Source organism: Anguilla anguilla, chromosome 12 (assembly GCF_013347855.1).
Source record: "Anguilla anguilla isolate fAngAng1 chromosome 12, fAngAng1.pri, whole genome shotgun sequence".
NCBI classification, from domain to species: Eukaryota; Metazoa; Chordata; class Actinopteri; order Anguilliformes; family Anguillidae; genus Anguilla; species Anguilla anguilla.
This window is the reverse complement of record NC_049212.1, coordinates 9,260,897-9,281,926: the sequence shown is the minus strand read 5'-3', so window position 1 is coordinate 9,281,926 and position 21,030 is coordinate 9,260,897. Positions and strand designations below refer to the sequence as shown.

At 46.7% G+C, this 21,030-nt stretch overlaps 1 protein-coding gene and 1 long non-coding RNA gene across 2 annotated transcripts in view; both read left to right on the top strand.

Moving 5' to 3' along the window:
- Positions 1-4,813: 4,813 nt before the first annotated feature.
- Positions 4,814-7,769, top strand: LOC118210096. Its single transcript, XR_004761808.1, has 6 exons — positions 4,814-5,030; positions 5,141-5,192; positions 5,503-5,592; positions 5,784-5,820; positions 5,918-6,026; positions 7,290-7,769. It is a non-coding gene; the product is annotated as an uncharacterized LOC118210096 (long non-coding RNA).
- Positions 7,770-8,458: 689 nt separating this feature from the next.
- The window catches only part of LOC118209922 (unconventional myosin-XVIIIa-like), a 76,567-nt gene continuing 63,995 nt past the window's right edge, over positions 8,459-21,030 (top strand). The window contains 2 exon segments of the mRNA XM_035385648.1: positions 8,459-8,618; positions 15,926-17,101. Coding sequence (XP_035241539.1) covers positions 16,082-17,101 — 1,020 coding nt within the window. The 5' untranslated portion in view covers positions 8,459-8,618; positions 15,926-16,081.

The following is a 21,030-nucleotide window of genomic DNA, read 5'->3' as shown; positions in this document are numbered from 1 at the left end:
AGGCATACACCGGTTACGTTGTTTTTTTGAAAACGAAATAACGGAATGTGTGAGTGCTTCAATCAGCATTAAAACGGCCATCACGGACTGCATGAAACGAGCCTTTCCGTTTTGATGATTGTGTCTCCTTCGTTCCAAACGGGCCACAAATGAGTGTTATTTGCTAATGCGCGAAACCAGGGCCCGCTTCGTCCCCGCTGCGAAATGTTCACTTTTGTTCTTCAAAACCACTACTTTCCTTTTTAAATAAACAAATGGCAAAGAAATCTGCCTGTGCACGCAACGGTATCTCTCGTACAACTTAAGCTGTGTCCGTGGTTAATTATGCGTTGGACACGGAATGATTTTAGATGATTTAGAAATAAATAACGTGTACGACCGTAAGTGTGCTTAATTTGAGCGTTTTGCAATTGCAGTCAGTTTTACCTAGATGAGGTAAGTCAGTCTGATACGGAGACGCAAGGCAGCACAGTTTTATGTGTAACATTTTCCGGAGTATATTCCTTTTATACTGAACGTGAGAGGTCAGAACTGCACGTAACTGCATTTCCTCGTTTATTTTGGTTAGGATATTTTTTTTAGTTTATGTATTGGGGTGGTAGTGTGGTTTGGGAACTGCAAACTCGACGGTTTGATTCAGAAGGGCCACTGTCATGCCCTCGAGTAGGGAATATGGTCAACATTGCTTTAGTAAAATATACAGCTGCATAAATTATTTCTGTTTTTAAAATAAGTAAAATTCAGTTTTATTTGCTTTGTGCTTTTTTACAGGGACACAGTCCCAATGATTCTTTACAGTGGAAACTGAACCGCCCAAAATGAGTGCAATTAATTTACAAAAAAGGAAAACGTCCCCTTTGGGAAGAAATCTCGAGAGGAACTTTGCTACAGAGGGGAATCCCACCCTCTGCTGGTTGGCCTGGTGTTATAGTTAAAGGAGTACCATGGTGATTTTCACACTTTCTCGGTTTTATGTGCTATTTGCACAAGAGGCATTGAAGAAACACAATGAGTAAAGTATTAAATATGTCCGTTCTGTATTTTTGGAGAAATATGCGTTTTAAATTTATCGTCCTATTTTCAACCGGTTGAGAAAGTTGTCAACTTGGTGCGTCACGAATACAGTAACCACTCCCCTTTCCACGCCCCGTCAACCCATGGATAACTCGGGACCCATTGTTTGCGCCCCTGGCTTACAGACAAGACAATGCAAATATTTGACTAACGTTAGGTTCACTTAAATTAGAGTGCCTTTTAAGGACTATTAGATTATTTCTGGTTATATTCATTTAGCTAGCTAGCTAACTTTAGCTAGCTAGGTAGTTTGCTTTCATAAGGCAATGTTATCGATAACGTTAGCAAGCTAGTTTGCTTTTATCTTAACTTGGCTAGCTAGATAGCAAAATTATAATTGGATACAAGTCAACGTCCTTACCTTAGCTATCTATCGATACTTGATATACTACTAAGCTAGCTAGCTTGTGAAAATTCAGTCTCCCAAAAAGAGCGCGTATCATGGGGTAGCTATGGTAACGGGGCACGGTCTGTCAATCATAGCTAACTGACAGTTCTCATTACCACGCCCAGACGGTTCGGGTGAACTTTTATAGTGGGAAATTTAAGCTTAGAAAAACATGTTTTAAAGTACATTTAAATGACTGAAAAAGTTCTGCAAGTTACACATAAGACCATCTGCTAAATGGCTTGATAACACTGATTTCCCTCGTGAACTAACAGCTTAAATCTACTGCTGAAAGCTCAATGTTACTGTGAGGACCATTCTAATATGGAAATGGCTTTTTGATAAATAAATAAAAAATTAAATTGGAATATATATATATATATATATATATATTTAAACAAAGTAGAATAAATTGACTCAAGTTTATAATGCTGTAACTTTAATAAGTTCAATCTCTTTAGGTCCTAAATTTCTTTTCCAGTGCAATAAACTTGGTAGATTTTAAACCTCAGTTTTAAACCAATAGACCTAATTCAAATGCAGTTTCGTGGTCTTTGCAATCGGGTTCATTGCAAAGAACTTAGTGTTTAAACCACTATTGCTGCATTAGGGTACCTGCTATAAATCTCAGATTGGGAAGGAATCCTGTTAAGTCTTTTGCAATTGACCATGCACTTAATGCTTAAGTAATCCTGACCCCAATTATCTCAGTGTCTTACAGACAGCAATGTATAAAATGTTACATTTTTTTAACAGTTAACTTTACTGTTTTTTTTTTTACAGTGCCGTTTTTCCATTTCTCTCGTGGGTGTGTATTCATATTTAAGTCAAAAGACATTGAAATGTGACCACCCTGTTTTGACAGAATGCTGTCTTGTCAGGCTATGCTTTGTATTCACATAAACCTTTATTATGGAATTCATCACGATGCCTCATGAACTGAGCTAGTTTGTGTGTGTGAATGTGTGTTTGTGGGTGTGAATGTGTGTTTGTGTGTGTGAATGTGTGTTTGTGGGTGTGATTCCAGTTGGGGAAACAAAGTACAAGACAGCACAGCGGTTTTTTGGTCACACTATTTTATTTATTGTTTTGGTTCATTGTTTTTCCCGGGTCCCGTGAGGCAGAAAAGGAAATGCTTTTTCTTTTGTTATTGTGCTTACTGTATTTCTCTCTGGACACAATAAGAAACCGGACTCACCACATCTCCCTGTGTCCTACTGTTCTGTCCCTTCTGGGGGTGTCACCCGGTGTGAGACGTTAGGTTTTAAAAAAAATATTTGTTTTGTGCTTTTTTCAGCTTTATTAGACAGGATAGTGTAGAGAGACAGGAAGAACTAGGAGGAGGGAGAGGGAGTGACATGCGACAGATGTTGGCGGTTGGACTCGAACTGCCAACGTCACGGCTCGCAATGAGCACGTGGAAAGCACTCTATGGGCTACGCCACTGGAGGCCCTGTGACGTTAGGTTTAACGTAAAACTTTGAAAATGCAATCCAGTTTGTTCACAAGACAAGCATTTCTTTCATCTCTGCCAAAAATGCACTGGGAGAGTTTATTTCATCAGGTATTTCCAGCAAGCTGAGTTTACTACGAAGGTATATGAAGATACCTGTCTGCAGTCGAGATACAGACGGGTGACAAATTAATAAATTAATTGATATTACATTACAGGCATTTAGCAGACGCTCTTATCCAGACCGACGTACAAGTGCATCAGTTCAAGGTGCAGAAAAAACACTAGAGTGAAGTAAAGATCGTAGTGCCAGAAGTGACCACATAGATCAGGACTCCAACCCTGTAGGGTAACCTGTTCAGCAAACAAACAAACAATCCTGCCAAGTACAAACTAGCACTGAAATCACATTTGCCTAATCAGAATCAGACAAAAACAATCCTGCCAAATAAAAACTAACGTGATCACATTAGCCTAACTAGGTACATTGAGCTAAACTAGAGGCTACGGAGGGGTGTGGAGAGGTGCAGCCTGAAGAGATGAGTCTTTAGTCTGCGCTTGAAGGTAGTCAGATTCTCGACTTGAATTGAAAAATATGAATAAATTGGAGAAACATAACAAATGCAGATGCTTCCATACAGGTGGACTGCATGCTTCAATTAAACCATTGGCATCCTACCATGCTCTGTGGCATCTATAAAAATGCTGAGCAGGCACAGTTGACCTTGATTTTGGATCAAGATGGCAAGAGGAAAAGATCTAAGTGACTTTGAAAGAGGGTTTGTTATTTGGGCTCAGATGGCAGGAGCTTCGGTCACAAAGACTGCTCAACTGGCTAGTGTTTCAATAGGAACAGTGACTAAGTATATCTTCTAAAGCACCATCTGCATTTAAATGTATGGGAAAGACATCAGAAAAGGGTCGGAAATTGTAGTCGAAAGCGTACATTCGAAGACTGATGCTTGTGCATTAGTGCGATATGAAAGGAAGAACAGAAGTGCAACTTTTCCTCAAGTGACTGAGAACGTCAATGCAGAATGTGATCAGACCTTCGACAAGAACGGTCCATCGACAACTACAGATAGAGGGATATTATAGTTGGGTTGCAGTGCATCTTTTCCAAAGCACTGTTGCACGTTTGATATGGTTACATGAGTCATCCTTCACCATATTCTCAACAAGAGAATGATACAGGCCTGAATGCTTGACCCCTATAGCGAGGGGGTCCAGTGGCTCTGTTATGCTGTGGGGGGGCATTTTTCTGGCATGATTTGTGTCCACTTGTATCCTTAGAGGGAAGGGTCACTGTAAATCAATTCAAAGTTATTCTGAGTGGTCACCTTTATCCTATGATGAAACATTTCTATCCTGATGGGAGTGGTCTCTTCTAGGATGACAATGCCCCCAATCCACAGGGCACAAGGGGTCACTAAATGGTTTGGTGAGTATGAAAATGATGTGAATCTTATGCTATGGCCTTTGCAGTCACCAGATTTCAACCCAGTTGAACACCTATAGGAGATTTTGGAACGACGTGTTACAGCGCTCTCCACCGCCATCATCAAAACACCAAATAAGGGAATATTTTTTTCAAGAATGGTGTTCCATCCCTCCAGTAGAGTTCCAGAGACTTGTAGAATCTATGCCAAGGTGCATTGAAGCTGTTCTGGTGGCTTGTGGTGGGCCAACACCTTACTAAGACGCTTTATGTTTTTTATTTAATTTGTCACCCATCTGTATCTTCATACTGTTTGGCAAGGGTCATTGTGGTAGGGTGGGCGTGGTTTGGGCGTCGGCTGCAGAGAGAGTGACAGGAGCGGCTCTCGGATCCTTCGTCACAACTGTCAGACGGAGGTAATCAGCGCCGATAATTGTTAATTGTTTGATTGCGCTGATTGCCTCTGTTTTCAGCAGTGAGCCTGGGGTTTTTAAAAAGCCGACACCGGGAGTCTTCGAGAGAGCTGATGACGGAGAAAGAGCAAATATATGTTTGTTAAGAGGAAATAACGGAAAATCCCGTGTTTGTTTATTTTGTCAAAGAGCCGGTCGGCTGTAATAAAAGAGCACGTAAGTGCTTAAATAAACTTCCTGTCTCCCGTGAGTGTGTGTTGGAAGGTAGGAGGGGTGGCACTCATCTTGCCACAGTCGTCATCGACGAGCTATGAAATGGTGGTTTTTTTCTGCCCTAATTTTGCTCAATCGCACATTTCCTTTTCCTTCAATAGGTTTTGGAGCATCATAGCATGTATATAACCAACTATATTTTCTGACTCTTGGGTAAGACTTGTTCAGTACCTTTTGGAGCATTAATCTAATGCTGTGTGTGTGGTTATGGTGGATAGTACTGAAGATGATTTCCTAAAACCAAGGCATAGATACTACTATGGCTCTAAATGATAATAAGAATGGCAGGTGTCCATGGATGTGCCTGTGTGTGTGTGTGTGTGTGTGTGTGTGTGTGTGTACAGGTGTGTTCATTTGAGCAGATGTGGCCAGATGTGGATAACTGCTGATTAAAACCTAGCTCAAACGTGGAAATGGATGGGAAACCAGAGCTTGGCCATTTTAAATGATGCATTTCATACAGAAGGACAAAAACGAGTCCCGATTACCCATCTCACCGCAGAGAGAAGCCTCATCTGTACCCACCTCTTCACCTGGTCTAGCAGCTGGTTATGTGAGCAAAGAGAACGGTGGAACACTGAAAAAACGAAAACCATTCTTAGATTTCAGAAACCCGCAGTCAAATTTTTATCCATTTTTTTCCCCCTCCATTTTTCAAAAACAAGAAAAACGCAACTCACGTTTGTGAATGGGTCCTGTCGCTGTGATTTCCGGCACGTTCGTTGGTCTCTTTGTCCCAGACAGGTGGCCCTCGTTGTGGATCTTTGTCTCGCCGCACACGGTAGGCTTTTTTGTCCACACACAGCTCAACGAGTGCTGCAGATGGGGAGCGACCCTCACAGAGGCCCATTTCCCCCCCCCCGATCCCCCACCTCCAGCTCCACAGACGTCCCGCAGAAAGCCCCCCCCCTTCAGATGCGGTTATGCAGATTGCATGGTTTTGGCATTTTTCCAGATCTGGTTTGGAGGGAATATTATTCTTTAGAGGTGAGCAGCGCTGAAGCCTGTTCTTGTTTGTTTGCGGTTTTGTTGGTTTGATGTCCTTGTTGTGGGGAGTTGCTGGTGGGACTGGAGATGCTGTCTTAAATAACTGTATAATTTACCTTTGAATGTTAATAATAATAATAATAATAATAATAATAACAATAATGATAATAATAATAATAATAATAATAGCAATTGTCTCCTATTAGGTATGCAATATAAAGAGGGCCTTTGAAAACCAGATTTTTTTTATTTCATTGTCTCATGGGTGGCAGTGTAGTATATTGAGTAAGGAACTGGTCTTGTAACCTGAAAGTCACAAAAAGTTGTGTAAGTCACTCTGGATAAGAGTGTCTGCTAAATGCTCATTTGGTTAAAAAAATGGACATAAAAACAGAAAGGCAGACTTTGCCTGTATCTTACAGGGACTAGTTTGAAGGCATGTTGTCTATTATAGTTTATCCTGGCTTTGAGCATGATCCATAAATATGAGTCATCGGAGTTTTCTGATTTGCCTCTCAAAATGGCGGACTGAGTCGGCCTCAGTGCTAGCTCACCCTCTGGCTTTGGCAGGTTGGCGTGAGCTGCCTGTGCTTCCTCTGTAGGTGGAGTGCAGGGCTGCTTCGTTTTCTGGCATTTGGCAGTTTCCAAGCCCCCCGGGCCTGTCTGTCTGTAGGTGCCAGCAGGGCACCTTAGTTTAGCAGCTGCCCCGTCCCGCTCTGACACGCTCTGTTAGGACATGCCATGGTTGCTCATGGAGAAAGCCCAGGGGTATTATGGCGAAGGTGTTTACACTTGCACCGGACCAACCCTGTTCTGGTCGTCTCTGCCGCATGCCAACGGATTGCCTCTGTTGAAAACCATTATATCTGGTTGCTTTTAAATTCCAGCCACAACTTTACTACTCCTGTCTAAGTCAAACCCTTAACCTTACCCCAACTCTAACTCTAACTCTAACCACAAATCAAAACCTAAACCTTTACGCACCGATACAATTTCAGTGAAATAGCACTTCACATAATTAACTACAGTAATACAGGTAAATGTCAACGAACTATGAAGAGCGAAAAAGTTTCTGAGCAACAGAAAGTGAAAGTCTGAGCGAAAACAAACCACCGGAAACGAAATGATGGCGTTAAACACAAAGTCAAAATTAGGTTTTTCAGTTCATGCTTGCATAAACTTGTATGAATGAGTAACTGAATCTACTGATTGCCAGAGTTTTTGTACTGTTTCTTTTAATAGGGGCTATTTCTGCTCACACAGGTCGGACCCAACTATGTCCAAGGGGTGAGACAGACGCAGCACTCATCTAAACTCCTGGGATAATGCAGCAGCCATTTTTCTTCCCACACCGGATGAAAGACGTCAGGAGCAACCGATCTGTTTTTTTTCTGCAGTCTTGTCATGCAGTTAACTGTCCATCTTTTTACCAAATGGGGGGTTTGACCTGAGGGTCAGAGGTTAGAGCCTGCTAATGCATTTTAAATCTCTGCTCTGCTTTTTCTGTACATTCCTGTTGTTTGGACAAATGAGGGGCTCATCCCTCTCTTTTCTGTGTGGAAAATCTTGGCCCTGTTTTTTTAAATAATGCGTGTGACAGGACAAATGCACATTGATGTGTCTCTGTACACAAAAAGCCCTTTTAGTTCTTCAAAAAAAAAGTTAGTTTTCCATACTGATGAACAACACCCATTCTTCCCATAAACCACTGTAATGCTATTCCAGAACAGTAGAGGGCACTGAAGCTGTTTACCATCTTAAGTGAGGGCTTTCAACCTTCTGATCTGGGGAGTCTCATCCAGAGCCAACGGCATTCAGGGGACCCCATTATAACTTAAAAATGGTTCTATAAAAAAAAAAAATCCAACAACTATATATCTATTCATTGCATATCAAATCTGGCCATGGACCCCCTTACAGTATCTTCAAGGAACTCCAGGGGCCTGCTGTTGGACCCTCTGTGAAAAATCGACGTCTTAAGCCGTCAAAACTAGAGCGGACATCATGTTGTAATTTGTACGTAGGCTAGTTACACACTAAAGTATTTAAGTCACAGGTCACCATGTTACATTACATTACAGGCATTTGGCAGACGGTCTTATCCAGAGCGACGTACAACAAAGTGTATAACCATAACCAGGAACAAGTATGTCGAAACCCCTAGAGAAAAGTACCGTTCCAAGTGCAGGGAACAACCGCATAGTTCAACTTGTTCACCTGACATTTTAATCATGCATAGGCCTAATAAAATGATTGTCAACATTGTTATTCAAAACATTGAATTAATTTCCATCTGGTGACGAATTACAAGTTGTTTGGCTTGTTTTTTTATTTGCGTTTAACCATTAAGTTACCTGTCATTGCCAAACCCGGGGGCGTTCTCTGGGTTCAAGCGCGCTGCAATTTCCAATCCGCCCAGCAGGAATCACTGTACAATAACGATTGTTTCCCGGCTGCAAATACGCTCGCTCCATACATAAGTCGTGCGTGCGGCCAGGGGCTGTGTGCCGCTGCTTTCCAGCGCTCGCGCACGAAACCAGGTCTGCGGAACCAGCGCTGTCACCCAACACAGCTCTGGAATATTGGAATTCGGTGAGTCTTGGACAATATTGTGTCATTTTAGCTCTACAGATATGCGATACGCCCGATGCGCCCTGTCTGCACAGCTAGCTTGCTGCATCGGAGTTATTTTCCAGCGTGCTACTCGCCTTATTTCAACTCGGGAGAGCGATGTTTTTAACAAGCGACAGACTGCTGTTGGATGAAAAATTAGGGCAGGGAAAGAACTGGCTGAGGTTGAGCTTTCATAGATCCTGGTTGTTTTCTCTGCTCGTTGGTTATTGCAGTTATTGTGCTTGGTGGTATGGAACTGTAGCAAAATGATCCCATTTGCCTCGGAATACTGTAAACTAGTTGACTCGGTTGCTGACAGGATAGCTTGCTAAGGACACTTTCTGCAAAGCGAGTGTTCTTTTGTGATTAGTCAGAACTGATTGCTAGCTGGCTTTCACCCGAACGCATATGTATGAAGTGACATGTTGGGACTCATCTAATCGTTATTAGCCTGCGAGACATAACTGTGCTGGCTACATTCTTTTCGGGCGGTTTGTGGAGGGTTTGCCCTGTTTGCAAATAAAGCGAAACATCTGTAGCTAGCTGAGCTACTCCGAACAGCTGGCCACAAAGCATTGGATTTTGACAAGGGGTGGTGAGACAGACACAATTAGCGGTTCAGACGGAGGGTGTGTGGCTGTGATTACGTTATTAGCTTACCGATATGCATGCATGTGGCGTGGCGTCCGTAAACGGTATAATTATGTGTGTGTATACACGAGAGCAACGTATGTTATCTGATATCATGGATAAAATTCCCGTACAAATCCTGGCGAAGCATGCAGGAAGTGGAGCGCCCCTTCGCCAAGCCCTGATTGGAAGAATATCATCCGAAACACCGGAATTGCAGAACCGACTATTATTCATATTGACATGCGCCGCTGATTCGTGAAGCTTCACATTTTATAAAATATAAACCAGACCGAGTGTAAGATTTGTGGAGATTTGAATGTTAGGCTATGTTTTGTGCGGCTCAAACAAGTGACTTTGCTACAATAATTATTATGAATGTACTGGGAAAGAACAGCCAGACGTCAGGTGTGGATTTGTACCGTCACAGTATCCTACAATTAGCCTACACCGTGTCTTTATGGATTAAAGTGCTCAGAACTCGGTCCTGCGGTACCACTGTGTACTTTGGGTTACGTTCCGAGCACAATTGCAATCCCAGAATTTTAATAAGATGTTATTTTTTCTTAATTACGCTTTTCATGTTTAGAGGAATTACCTTGTAAACCACATTATGTCAGAAATACCTGCCATATAAGTCCCAAAATCACATGTTGTTAACATTGTGCTATATTGAAAACGATTACATAAAGATATAAAATGTTTTAACTGATCGTGTTAAAGAATGAGGTGAATCAATAAGGGAAGATGTGTAGACATGGCCACTAAAACTAAACCTTTGGCAGATAATGTAGAATTCAAAGACAAAGCAAATGATAACGAGTCAAACCTGCGTTGCGTTAATAAGTGTAAGGAAAAATTATGAAAGAACATAAACACACGTGTTCAGCAACCTAATTAGGAGCCTGATAATTCTTCTCTGTCTTTAATTTGATCAGTTAAAACTGTTGTTACCGCTTCTTATGTAATTGTTTGCAATATTAAGCACAATGTGAACATGGGACTTTTATTCTTCATGTTGTGCAAATCCATTTTTGACATAATGTAGTTTAACAGGGTAAACTATAAAATAATATGTATTACCTTTAGCTTTAAATTATCGTTATCTCAATTATAAACAATATAAACACTATATGTGGCCATTTCCCTCTACTAAATCACATTTACCAATTAAAGTGTCATTCATTTTAAATTTTCAGGCCGTAGATGATTGGTATTTATTGTTTTGAACTGACATTCTAAATTATTTTTAATTGTTGTCATATTATATTCAAAGAAACCATGTAGGCAAAAAACATAAAGCAAATACAGATGATGAACAACAAATAGAAACACAAAACGAGAACCAAATTTGCACTGATTTAGTCGCTGGTTATGACGTGCATCTCTCAAAAGTGTCAGTCCTCTTTTAGGAAATTTTTTAAATGGGTCAGTTTGACCCAAACCGAACACAAGGATTAATGAAAAAATGAATGAATAAATAAATGAGTAAACAGTTTTTTGTAACATAGATCTGTGTGGTGGTATTCAGGGCAAGGGAAGTCAAATGCAGAGAGTCTGGACATGCCTGAGTTGTCAGATGCCTGGAACATATCCTCTCATGAATTATAGAACAGTCTATATACAGTTTTAAAGAAGAGTGTGTGTGCGTGCGTGTGTGTGTCTGTGTGTGCGCGCACGCGCTCGTGGGTGCGTGTGCGTGTGTGCGTGTGTGTGTGTGTGTGTATGTGTGTGTGCGCGTGCTCCTGGGTGCGTGTGTGTGTGTGTATGTGTGTGTGCGCGCGCTCGTGGCCGTGTGTGTGTGTATGTGCGTGTGCACTCTCGTGCGCGTGTGTGTGTATCCTTTCTGTGTGTGATGCTGTGATAGGTTGTGCTGGGAGCCCTGTGGGCTGTTCTAAGCGCTGACGGGGGCGCCTGTGGGATGCGGTCGCCATGGAACTGTAGTGGGTGGGTCCCGCGGGCTGCTTCACGGACCGGGGCTGTGCCCGGAACAGCGTACTTGCCTACTATCAAGTATACGAGGTGCATACAACTTGTGTACGAGTCGTATGCTCAATAGTAGGCAAGTACGCTGTTTCGGACATGGCCCCTCTCTTCTGCAGAGGGGAAGCTGACGCCTTTGTGCGTAAAAGAGAGGAAGTCGATTGGTCTGCTGCTGTTCTCTGGCGTGTCAGAGGTCTATGACAGATTTATGGCGATGTGCACCGGGGACATTAAAACCCCCCTCCAAACCCTCCATGCCCCCCGCCCCCCCCCTCGGGCCCCCCTATGGCCCCGCCCCGCTCCATTCTGGTGATGCCTGGGCCTTAGTGTCTGCTGAGCCAGCTGTCTTGACTTGCAGTAAAAACGTTCCAGTGGTTGAGGGTTAACGAAAGGAATGCAGCTTTTTCATCTTTTCTTTATGGAAACTCTGTGCCTGAAGCAGGACTGGCGTGTGGCTCTGACCCAGCGCCTCGGCTCTGACCCAGCACCTCTGCTCTGACCCAGCGCCTCTGCTCTGACCCAGCGCCTCAGCTCTGACCCAGCACCTCAGCTCTGACCCAGCACCTCAGCTCTGACCCAACGCCTCAGCTCTTACCCAGCACCTCAGCTCTGACCCAGCGCCTCAGATCTTACCCAGCACCTCAGCTCTGACCCAGCGCCTCTGATCTTACTCAGCACCTCAGCTCTGACCCAGCACCTCAGCTCTGACCCGGTGCCTTAGGTCTTACCCAGCACTTCAGCTCTGACCCAGCGCCTCAGATCTTACCCAGCGCCTCAGCTCTGACGCAGCGGAGAGCCAAACCCATGATGCCTCCCTGTAGGTCTGGGCCGATTCATGAGTGAGAAATCAGCGCGTCGGTTCAGTACGGGACACTGGGCAGCAGACCTGGGTCAAATACGTATTTGTATGGATTCAAATACTTTTCTGTGCTTTACTGATCTTGTCTGGTGTATTTGAACCAATGAAATACTCTCAAAAAGTACAAACATCACCTTCTGGTCATATTGGCAGGCTCAATTACACCAGGCAAGAGCAATAGAGCACAGAAAAGTAGCCTATTTGAATCCAAAACAAATACGTGTTTGACCCAGGTCTGCCGGGCAGAGGCACTGAACATCCGATACGCTGTTTTGGACAGTAAGGTCTGGATGATCCTGTTAGGATGTCCTCAGGCAGGGGGCCGGGAGTTCCCCCCGTAAGGCCCCCGCTCTCTTAGAAAGGGGTCCTAAAAAGTGAAATCTTTAAACAAACACCGTCTGTGCTTATTAAATGACGGCTTTTTGCGTCTCTTGAGTTGCCTGCTGTCTTCTGGAGCGTTTTTGGCCCAGTGTAAAGCTCCGTTTCCTGTCTTCCGGGGGAAGAATGTGACCTCTCGTTAAAGCCTCTTGTTTAGATTTGAGGGTCTCCCGCTGCTGGGAACGGGGGGGGGGGGGATGTTTTTTGGAAGTCGGGACGTGTGCACACTGGGGAGGCCCGAGGCCTCTATTGAGGCCTGATCGGGGGGGGGGGTTTCGTGACTGCACTTCCTCTTCCTCTGCACCCCCCCCCCCCCCCCCCCCGGACATGACTGTAAACCATGACTGTAAACCCCTCTCTTTTCCTTCTGTACGGACGCGCTGGCCCGAGCGGTTCTCCGCCGGACCCCCCCCGCTGTACACAGCGAGCCCCCCGAGCGCTGCGTAGCGCCGGGCTTTCCTCTATTAAAACGCATTTAGCGCTCGGACAATAGCGGGCTCGCTGTGACGGGTGAGATGTTTGAGCCAACGAAGGCTGGCCCTGCCAGCGCTCCTGCTCCGCTCCAAAACCAGTCCGTCAGTCAGGTTCTGTTTCGATGTAGCGCTCTTAATGGGGGAAATGCCACTGTTATCTTCGCACTGTAATTCAGGTCGCATTTACGTTTAGGTCAGCGATGGACTGGCGACCTGTCCAGGGTGTGCTCCTGCCTCTTGCTCAATGCATGCTGGGATAGGCTCCAGCAAGCCCCAGTGATCCTGAGTAAGAATGAGCTGGTTAGATAATGGATGGATGGATGGATGGATGGATTTACATTTAGGTTTTTGTCATTACATTACATTACATTACAGGCATTTAGCAGACGCTCTTATCCAGAGCGACTTACACAGCTTTTACATAGCATTTTACATTATATCCATTTATACAGCTGGATATATACTGAAGCAATTCCGGTTAAGTACCTTGCTCAAGGGTACAACGGCAGTGTCCTTACCCGGGAATCGAACCTGCAACCTTTCGGTTACAAGCCCAGTTCCTTACCCACTGTGCTACACTCCTGTCGGACACTGTTATCCCGAGCGATGCACACAGCCTGCACACAATCCACGTATATAGAGCTGGGTATATATTAAAGCAGGTCAGGCTAAATTCCTTGCTCAAGTTTGCAATGGCAGTGGCCTCACAAAGGAATTAAACCCGCAACCAGTTTCATGCGAAAGATACAAGCAACCACTCTCACATGCTGTGTACCCTCTGTCCACTGTACTACACTGCCGCTATTTAAGATTTGAAGTTGGTGGAGGGACTGTGGTTGACTACTGAGAGGGTGTCAGTAGAGAACAAGTAAAGGGGTGGTGGGAGAATGAGTAAATAGGGAGGGAGGGAGTGGAGGAGTTTTAATTTGGGTGGGAGTGTGTGGGAAGACTTGGAAAGCAGGGAGTGTGTGTAGATCAGCTCTCTGGTGTAATCTGACACAGATTTTATGGTAGACTGCACCCACACCTACTCCCTGTGTGTTTTCTGAGCCTAGATTTCTGCCATAAATCTCAGTTCATGGTGATGCTATTTGAGGTTTATTCATCCACAGTAGGGATTCAAATTTTGCGCAATTCTTCCCACTAATCGATTGATAATGATTAACCGATAAGTTCAAAATCTACTATATATATTTGTATTACAAAGACTTTATTAAGACATGCTCAATCAATCACATTTGTGTTGTGTATTAAGGCCATTGCGGCAAGAAACAAAATCATACAAACAGCGAACAAAAAGGTAGGTTCGCTAAATGCATAAAATAAATTGAAGTGCCGCGAAACCCCCAACAAAAGACCACTATTAGGCTATATCCTGAAAACTGTAACATATAGCCGTAAAATGTACCAATATACCATTACCAAACTTAATAAAATCTAAATACCAGTGTAAGGTTATTCATCGAATTGGTTTATTGAAATTTAATTGCTTGATCATTTATATTAATCGATCAAAGTTCTCATCAGGTTAACAGTTAATCGATGAACTGATAACATCCATAATCCACAGCGATGCTAATTTAGGTTTAATCATTCACAGTGATGCTCTCAGTGGAGCTGCTCAGTGGCCAACAGTAGAGGATTGTGGTTGTACTGGGCAGCTCCCAGGTGTGAAAGTGTATGAGAGTGAAGCAGGGCGTCCGTGCTCAGCGAACCTACCCTGGGTAAATAAAGGTTAAATAAACATAAATTTAGGTTTAGTCATCCTCAGGGATGCTAATTTAGGATTAATCATCCACAGTGATGCTAATTTAGGATTAATCATCCACAGTGATGCTAATTTAGGTTTCATCATCCGAAATGATTAATATGGATTAATATGGAGCTGGACCCCCTTTTGCGGCTGTAACAGCCTCTTCTGGGAAGGCTTTCCAGTAGATTTTGGAACATGACTGTTGGGATTTGCTTCCATTCAGCCACAAGAGCAATAGTGAGGTTGGACACTGATGTTGGGCGATAAGGCCTGGCTCGCAGTCGGCATTCCAATTCATTCCAGCGGTTTTTGATGGGGTAGAGGTCAGGGCTCTGTGGAGGCCATTTAAGTTCTTCCCCACCAGACTCAGCAAACCATTTTTTATGGACCTTACATTGCACACGGGGCCTTCCCCAAACTGTTGCCACAAAGTTGTAAGTGCACAATTCTTTTGAAAGTGAAGATATCCCTTCACTGGAACTGAGGGGGCCTAGCCCAAACCATGAAAAACAGCCCCAAAGCATTGTTCCTCCTTCACCAAACCAGACTGCTAGATAGTGGAGCGTGATTCATAACTCCAGAGAACCCATTTCCACTGCTTCAATAGCGATGTGCTTTACACCACTCCATTGCACATGGTGATCTTCAGCTTGTGTACGGCTGCTAGGCCATGGAAACCCATTTCATGAAGCTCTTGTTCATGAAGCTGTTCTTGTGCTGATGTTATTCCCAGAGGTAGTTTTGGAACTCTGTAGTGAGCGTTTCAACCGAGGACAGACGATTTTTACGCGCTACACGCTTCAGCACTCGGTGGTCCCATTCTCCGAGCCGTTGTTGCTCCTGTACGTTTCCATCACACAGTAACAGCACTTGACTGGGGCAGCTCTAGCAGGGCAGAAACTTGCCTTTGAATTGAACACACATTTGAACTGACGTGGGATGGAAAGGTGGCATCCTGTGACTGTGCCACGTTGAAAGTCACAGAACTCTAATACCAATGTTTGACTATGGAAATTGTTTGGTTGTGCGCTTGCATTTATGCACCTGTTAGCAATGGGTGTGGCTGAAATAGCTGAAACCACTAATTTGAAGGAGGTGTCCACATACTTTTGGAAATGTAGAGTATGTCAGGGCTGCTACCTCCTACTCTTGTTTTTTTATTGCCGTAAGAGAAGACTGACTTAATTCTCTGTTCTCCTTTTGTCTCCAGGGTGCTTCAGTGCTTCACAATTTGGAAACTGTTCTCGGACGCCCAGAGAGAGAGAGAACAGTCCCAGACTCCTCTTGCCTCTGCATGGAACAAGCCCCTTTGCTGCGAACATACGGGGCGGCGGGAACGCAAGCGCGTCTGGAGTGACGAGTAACCATGTTCCACCTGATCAAGAAGGACAAAGAGAAGGACCGGGACAAGGAGAAGGAGAAGGAGAAAGAGAAGGATGGAGGGCGGAAGAAGGAGAAGAAGGAGAAGAAGGAGCGGATGTCGGCGGCGGAGCTCCTGAGCCTGGAGGAGATGAGCCTGCGGAGGGGCTTCTTCAACCTGAACCGCAGCTCCAAGCGGGAGTCGCGAGATTCGCGGGAGCCGAGGGGCCGGCTGCAGATCTCCAACCCCATCCCCATCAAGGTGGCCAGCGGCTCCGACCTCACGCTCGGCGACATCGAGCCGGACGCCGCCGACGACGCCGGCGACCGCGGGAGCGCCCTGCCGGACGCCGGCGGGCCGAGCGAGTCCGGCTCCGCCCACGACCCGAGAGGGGAGGGGGGCGAGGGGGCGCCCGACGGCCGGCGGGGGGCGTCCCGGCAGGACCGGGGGGGCAGGCCGGCCAAGCCGCCCTCCCTCACCCGGAGGAGCAAGGGGGAGAGTCCGACGGAGGGCTCCGCTCCTTCGGGGCAGAATTCGGCGGTCCCCTCTCTCCAGCTGGAGGGGAAGGGGCTCGACCCGCAGCGGAAGGCCCGGGCGGGCCGGGTCCCGGAGGTGGTGGACAAGACCTTCCCGGCCGACCTGCGCCTGCCGGCCCTGGTCGCCGCGGCGATGCCGGAGCCACGCGACCTGGAGCTGCAGCGGCGCAACACGGGCGACTTCGGCTTCTCGCTGCGCCGCACCACCATGCTGGACCGCGGCGCCGACGGCGCCCCCTACAGGCGGGCGGTGCACTTCGCCGAGCCCGGCGCCGGCACCAAGGACCTGGCGCTGGGGCTGGTGCCGGGGGACCGGCTGGTGGAGATCAACGGGCAGAACGTGGAGAGCCGGACGCGGGACGAGATCGTGGAGATGATCCGGCACTCCGGCGACGCCGTGCGGCTGAAGGTGCAGCCCATCCTGGAGCTGAGCGAGCTCAGCCGCTGCTGGCTGCGGGCCTGCGAGGGGCAGCGCCGCGAGGCCTACGACGTGAGTACCCCCAAAAAATATCACCCCCCGAATACACCCCCCTGCGCCACAAACCCAGACTGGCCTACGACGTGAGTACCCCCAAAAATATCACCCCGAATACACCCCCCCTGCGCCACAAACCCAGACTGGCCTACGACGTGAGTACCCCCAAAAATATCACCCCGAATACACCCCCCCTGCGCCACAAACCCAGCTCAAACGGACTGGCCTACAATGTGAGTACCCCAAAATATCACCCCGAATACACCCCCTGCACCACAAACCCAGCTCAAACAGACTGGCCTACAATCTGAGTACCCCAAAAATATCACCCCGAATACACCCCCCTGCGCCACAAACCCAGCTCATACAGACTGGCCTACGATGTGAGTACCCCAAAAATATCACCCCGAATACACCCCCTGCGCCACAAACCCAGCTCAAACAGACTGGCCTACAATGTGAGTACCCCAAAATATCACCCCGAATACACCCCCTGCACCACAAACCCAGCTCAAACAGACTGGCCTACGACGTGAGTACCCCCAAAAAATATCACCCCCTAATACACCCCCCTGCGCCACAAACCCAGCTCAAACAGACTGGTCTACAATGTGAGTACCCCCGAATGTGCTCCCAGATGCACCCCCAAAATCCCACCCTCTGCGTGAGTACCCCCAGATACGCCCCTGAATATAACCCCAAATACAGCCCCAAGTACACTCACAAATACACCCCCAGGTACACACTCAAATACACCCCCAATCCCCACCCTCTGCTCTGCAAACCACAGCTTAAACAGGCTGGCCTACGATGTGAGTACCCCCAAATACACCCCCAAATCCACCCCCCCCGCTCCACAGGCTGGCCTCATGTGCTGCTGCCTCCCGATGTGGAACGCACTGTCGGTCATGTGAGATGCAACCCTGCTGTTAGGATGACCACACCCTCCTTGGTTCCACTTTGAGATACCTTCATGGTACCGCTCTTACGACGAAAGGGTTCTCTCTCTCTCTCTCTCTGTCACACCCTGCTCCTCAACAGGAAATGGCCCGGTGTGGACCAGCACTGTGTAATGTAGCACCCAGTTTTAAATAACCTATGTCCATGAGTCTGCCCGAAACTACGTTCCGGAAAGCTCTCTGTCTGCTCTATGCTGATGATGACCTATTTTCAGGTTTAGCCCAACTGTGTTTTACGCCGTTTTAACCTGTTGACTGCTCTCGGTCGCTGAACGAGGAGGGCAGTATTTAGGGTGCTTCGGACGCCCCGCAGGGTTCACAGGCACGTCCCCTCGCTCCACCGGCCGAGGGGTTTGGGCAGCCCTGCGGATGGCGGCCATCTTAGTTTTTTCCCGCCCTTTCTGTGGAGAGGCGGTGGAGTTGATGGAGCGCGCGGGTTCCCGTTTTTGGCTTTTTCCATTTCCTGCGTGAGAATCGGTGCGATTGAAACCGCGCGTGGCGGTTTCGCTCAGATAAGGTGTGATTCCTGAAGGGGAAACTGAGAGGATGGAGTTCCCCTCTCTGGAGGTGCGGAGGTCAGGAGGAAACCGTTGCAGCTTTTATCACGTGTTTTATGGTTGGCTTCTGTGTTTGAACTTTAGATAAGGGCAGTCTGTTGAGCGACTAAGCTTTCTGTGTGTGTGTGTGTGTGTGTGTGTGTGTGTGTACAGTACAGGGATGGGTACCAGTAATGGATCGATTGATTGAATCGGATACGTGCCTTCTGGATCTTTTTTGTTTTCTCATGAAGGCCATGCATGTACAACCATGTGCTGTAACTTGGCTCCTTTTATCATACAGTATGGAAAAAAAGAAAAAACATGTAAATATATATATTATATTTCTTCATCTAATGTGAACAGAATAAATGTATAAAGTGCAAGTTTTGATTGCAGTCGGCCTTATGCTTTCTGTTGGTAAGCCGTTGTACGAGTGGGATAATATCTGAGGGGGTGAGCAGTGTGAATGAGGGAGATTGCCTGAGGCGAATTCACTACTTCCGTCAATTGTGGGGGGAAAACATGCGTTTCGATATATGTGATTCCACTGCAGTGGAAATGCTACTGAAATGTTCCAGCGACACTCGTAATTGGTATTTTGCACTTTGTCCTGCCAGCTGCCGTGAGTCTTCGGCCTGAATGTGTTTGTGTTGGGTGCCTGCGGGCAGTAATCACATTACCCTGACGTTTGGAGAATTTTTCCCCCAAAGCTCCCCTCCCCGCCCCACATGTAACGCTCAGCCTCGGGGATGGCGGCTCTCTGAACAACGGAAGACTGGAGGAATCGAATGGCGAACAGGGCCTCGGGAATGCGTCTGCGGCAAACCTGCCGTGCCGGTTCCCTCCTGTCCAGGTGCCCGTGTGGGCGTACGGTCCGGCGTGCCCTGGCGGCGGAGCTGTGCCAGGCTCGACGCGGGCGGCTCGTGGGCGGGCGTGGTCAGGGGCGGAGAGGAGGGACGGCGTTATTACATCAGCGGGTGGTCATGTTTCCTGCTTTAAGGCTTTAAGGGCGTTTGTGACTGAACCAGCCCAATGGGGGAATAGTGGCCAGGCTGCTCTGTGGAGGTGGCAGGAGCACCAGCGCCTGGCAGGGCAGTCAGGATCAGAGGTGTCAGGCATCGTGTGTGTGCGTGTGTGTGAGAGTGTGTGTGCGTGCGTGTGTGTGTGTTTGTGCATATGCATGTGTGTGTATTTGTTTGAGAGTGTTTGTGTGTGTGTGTGTGTGTGTATGTATTTGTTTGTGTGTGTGTGTATTTGTTTGAGAGTGTTTGTGTGTGTGTGTGTCTGCGTGAATGTGTGTGTTTATGTGTTTGCGTGTATGTGAGTGTGTGTGTGTTTGGGTTTGCGTGTGTGTGTGTGTGTGTGTGTGTATGAAACCCCCAGACAAACGAAGGCCTGTGCGGGAGGCTGTTGTTGCCAAACAGTGGCAGTGTGGAAAGGAGAGCTCCCTGGGACTTGTGGGGAGTTTACTCCCCCTTCAGAAGGAGGCAGGTTACTGTGGGTGTGTTTCCCTGGCTCTGAAACACAGTGGGGGAGGAGGTCTCCGTGTGCCTGGGTGTCTGCTGCTGCTCCTCTCTGTGCTGTTTGCTGGCGTGACACTGTGGACCGGCTGTTTGTGATGTCACTGTTCTGTAGCCCTGTTCTGCTGCTGTGACTGCTTTTGTGTGTGAATCTGTGTGTGTAGTAATGCGTGTAGATTTGCGTGTGTGTAGATGGGTGTGTGTTTGTGTGTACATGTCTGTGTATGTGTGTATGTGTGGAAGGGTGTGTGTGTGTGCATGTGGATGCATGTGGATGGGTGTGTGTGTGTACGTGTGTGTGTGTGTGCATGTGGATGCCTGTGGATGGGTGTGAGTGTGTGTACGTGTGTGTGTGCTTGAGTGAGAGTGGCGTGCTGGGACAGCCTCTTTCTGAGATGTTGACTGCCTGGAGCAGACCGAGAACAGCTGCTTCTGATAACCCCCCCACCCCACGCTTATGCCCTCGCCCCCCCCCCCCCCCCAAACTCCCCCCAGGACACAAACCTCCAGGCCCTGTCCCCACACAGCACCTGCCACATCACCTTGCCCCGTGTGGCAGACAGTTAAAGAGCAGGTCATACGCACAGCATTATTAGAGATAGGTTGCGCTTGAAATTCAGTACTACTACTGCTACTGTATCACTACTACAACTGTTACTACTACTTCTTCTACTAATATTACTACTGTTACTAATACTACTGCTACTACTGTTACTAATACTGTTACTGCTGCTACTGCTACTACTGTTACTAATACTGTTACTGCTGCTACTGCTACTACTGTTACTACTACTTCTACTACTAACGCTACTACTCTTACTAATACTACTGCTACTACTGTTACTAATACTGTTACTGCTGCTGCTACTGCTACTACTGCTACTACTGTTACTAATACTATTACTGCTGCTGCTACTACTACTGTT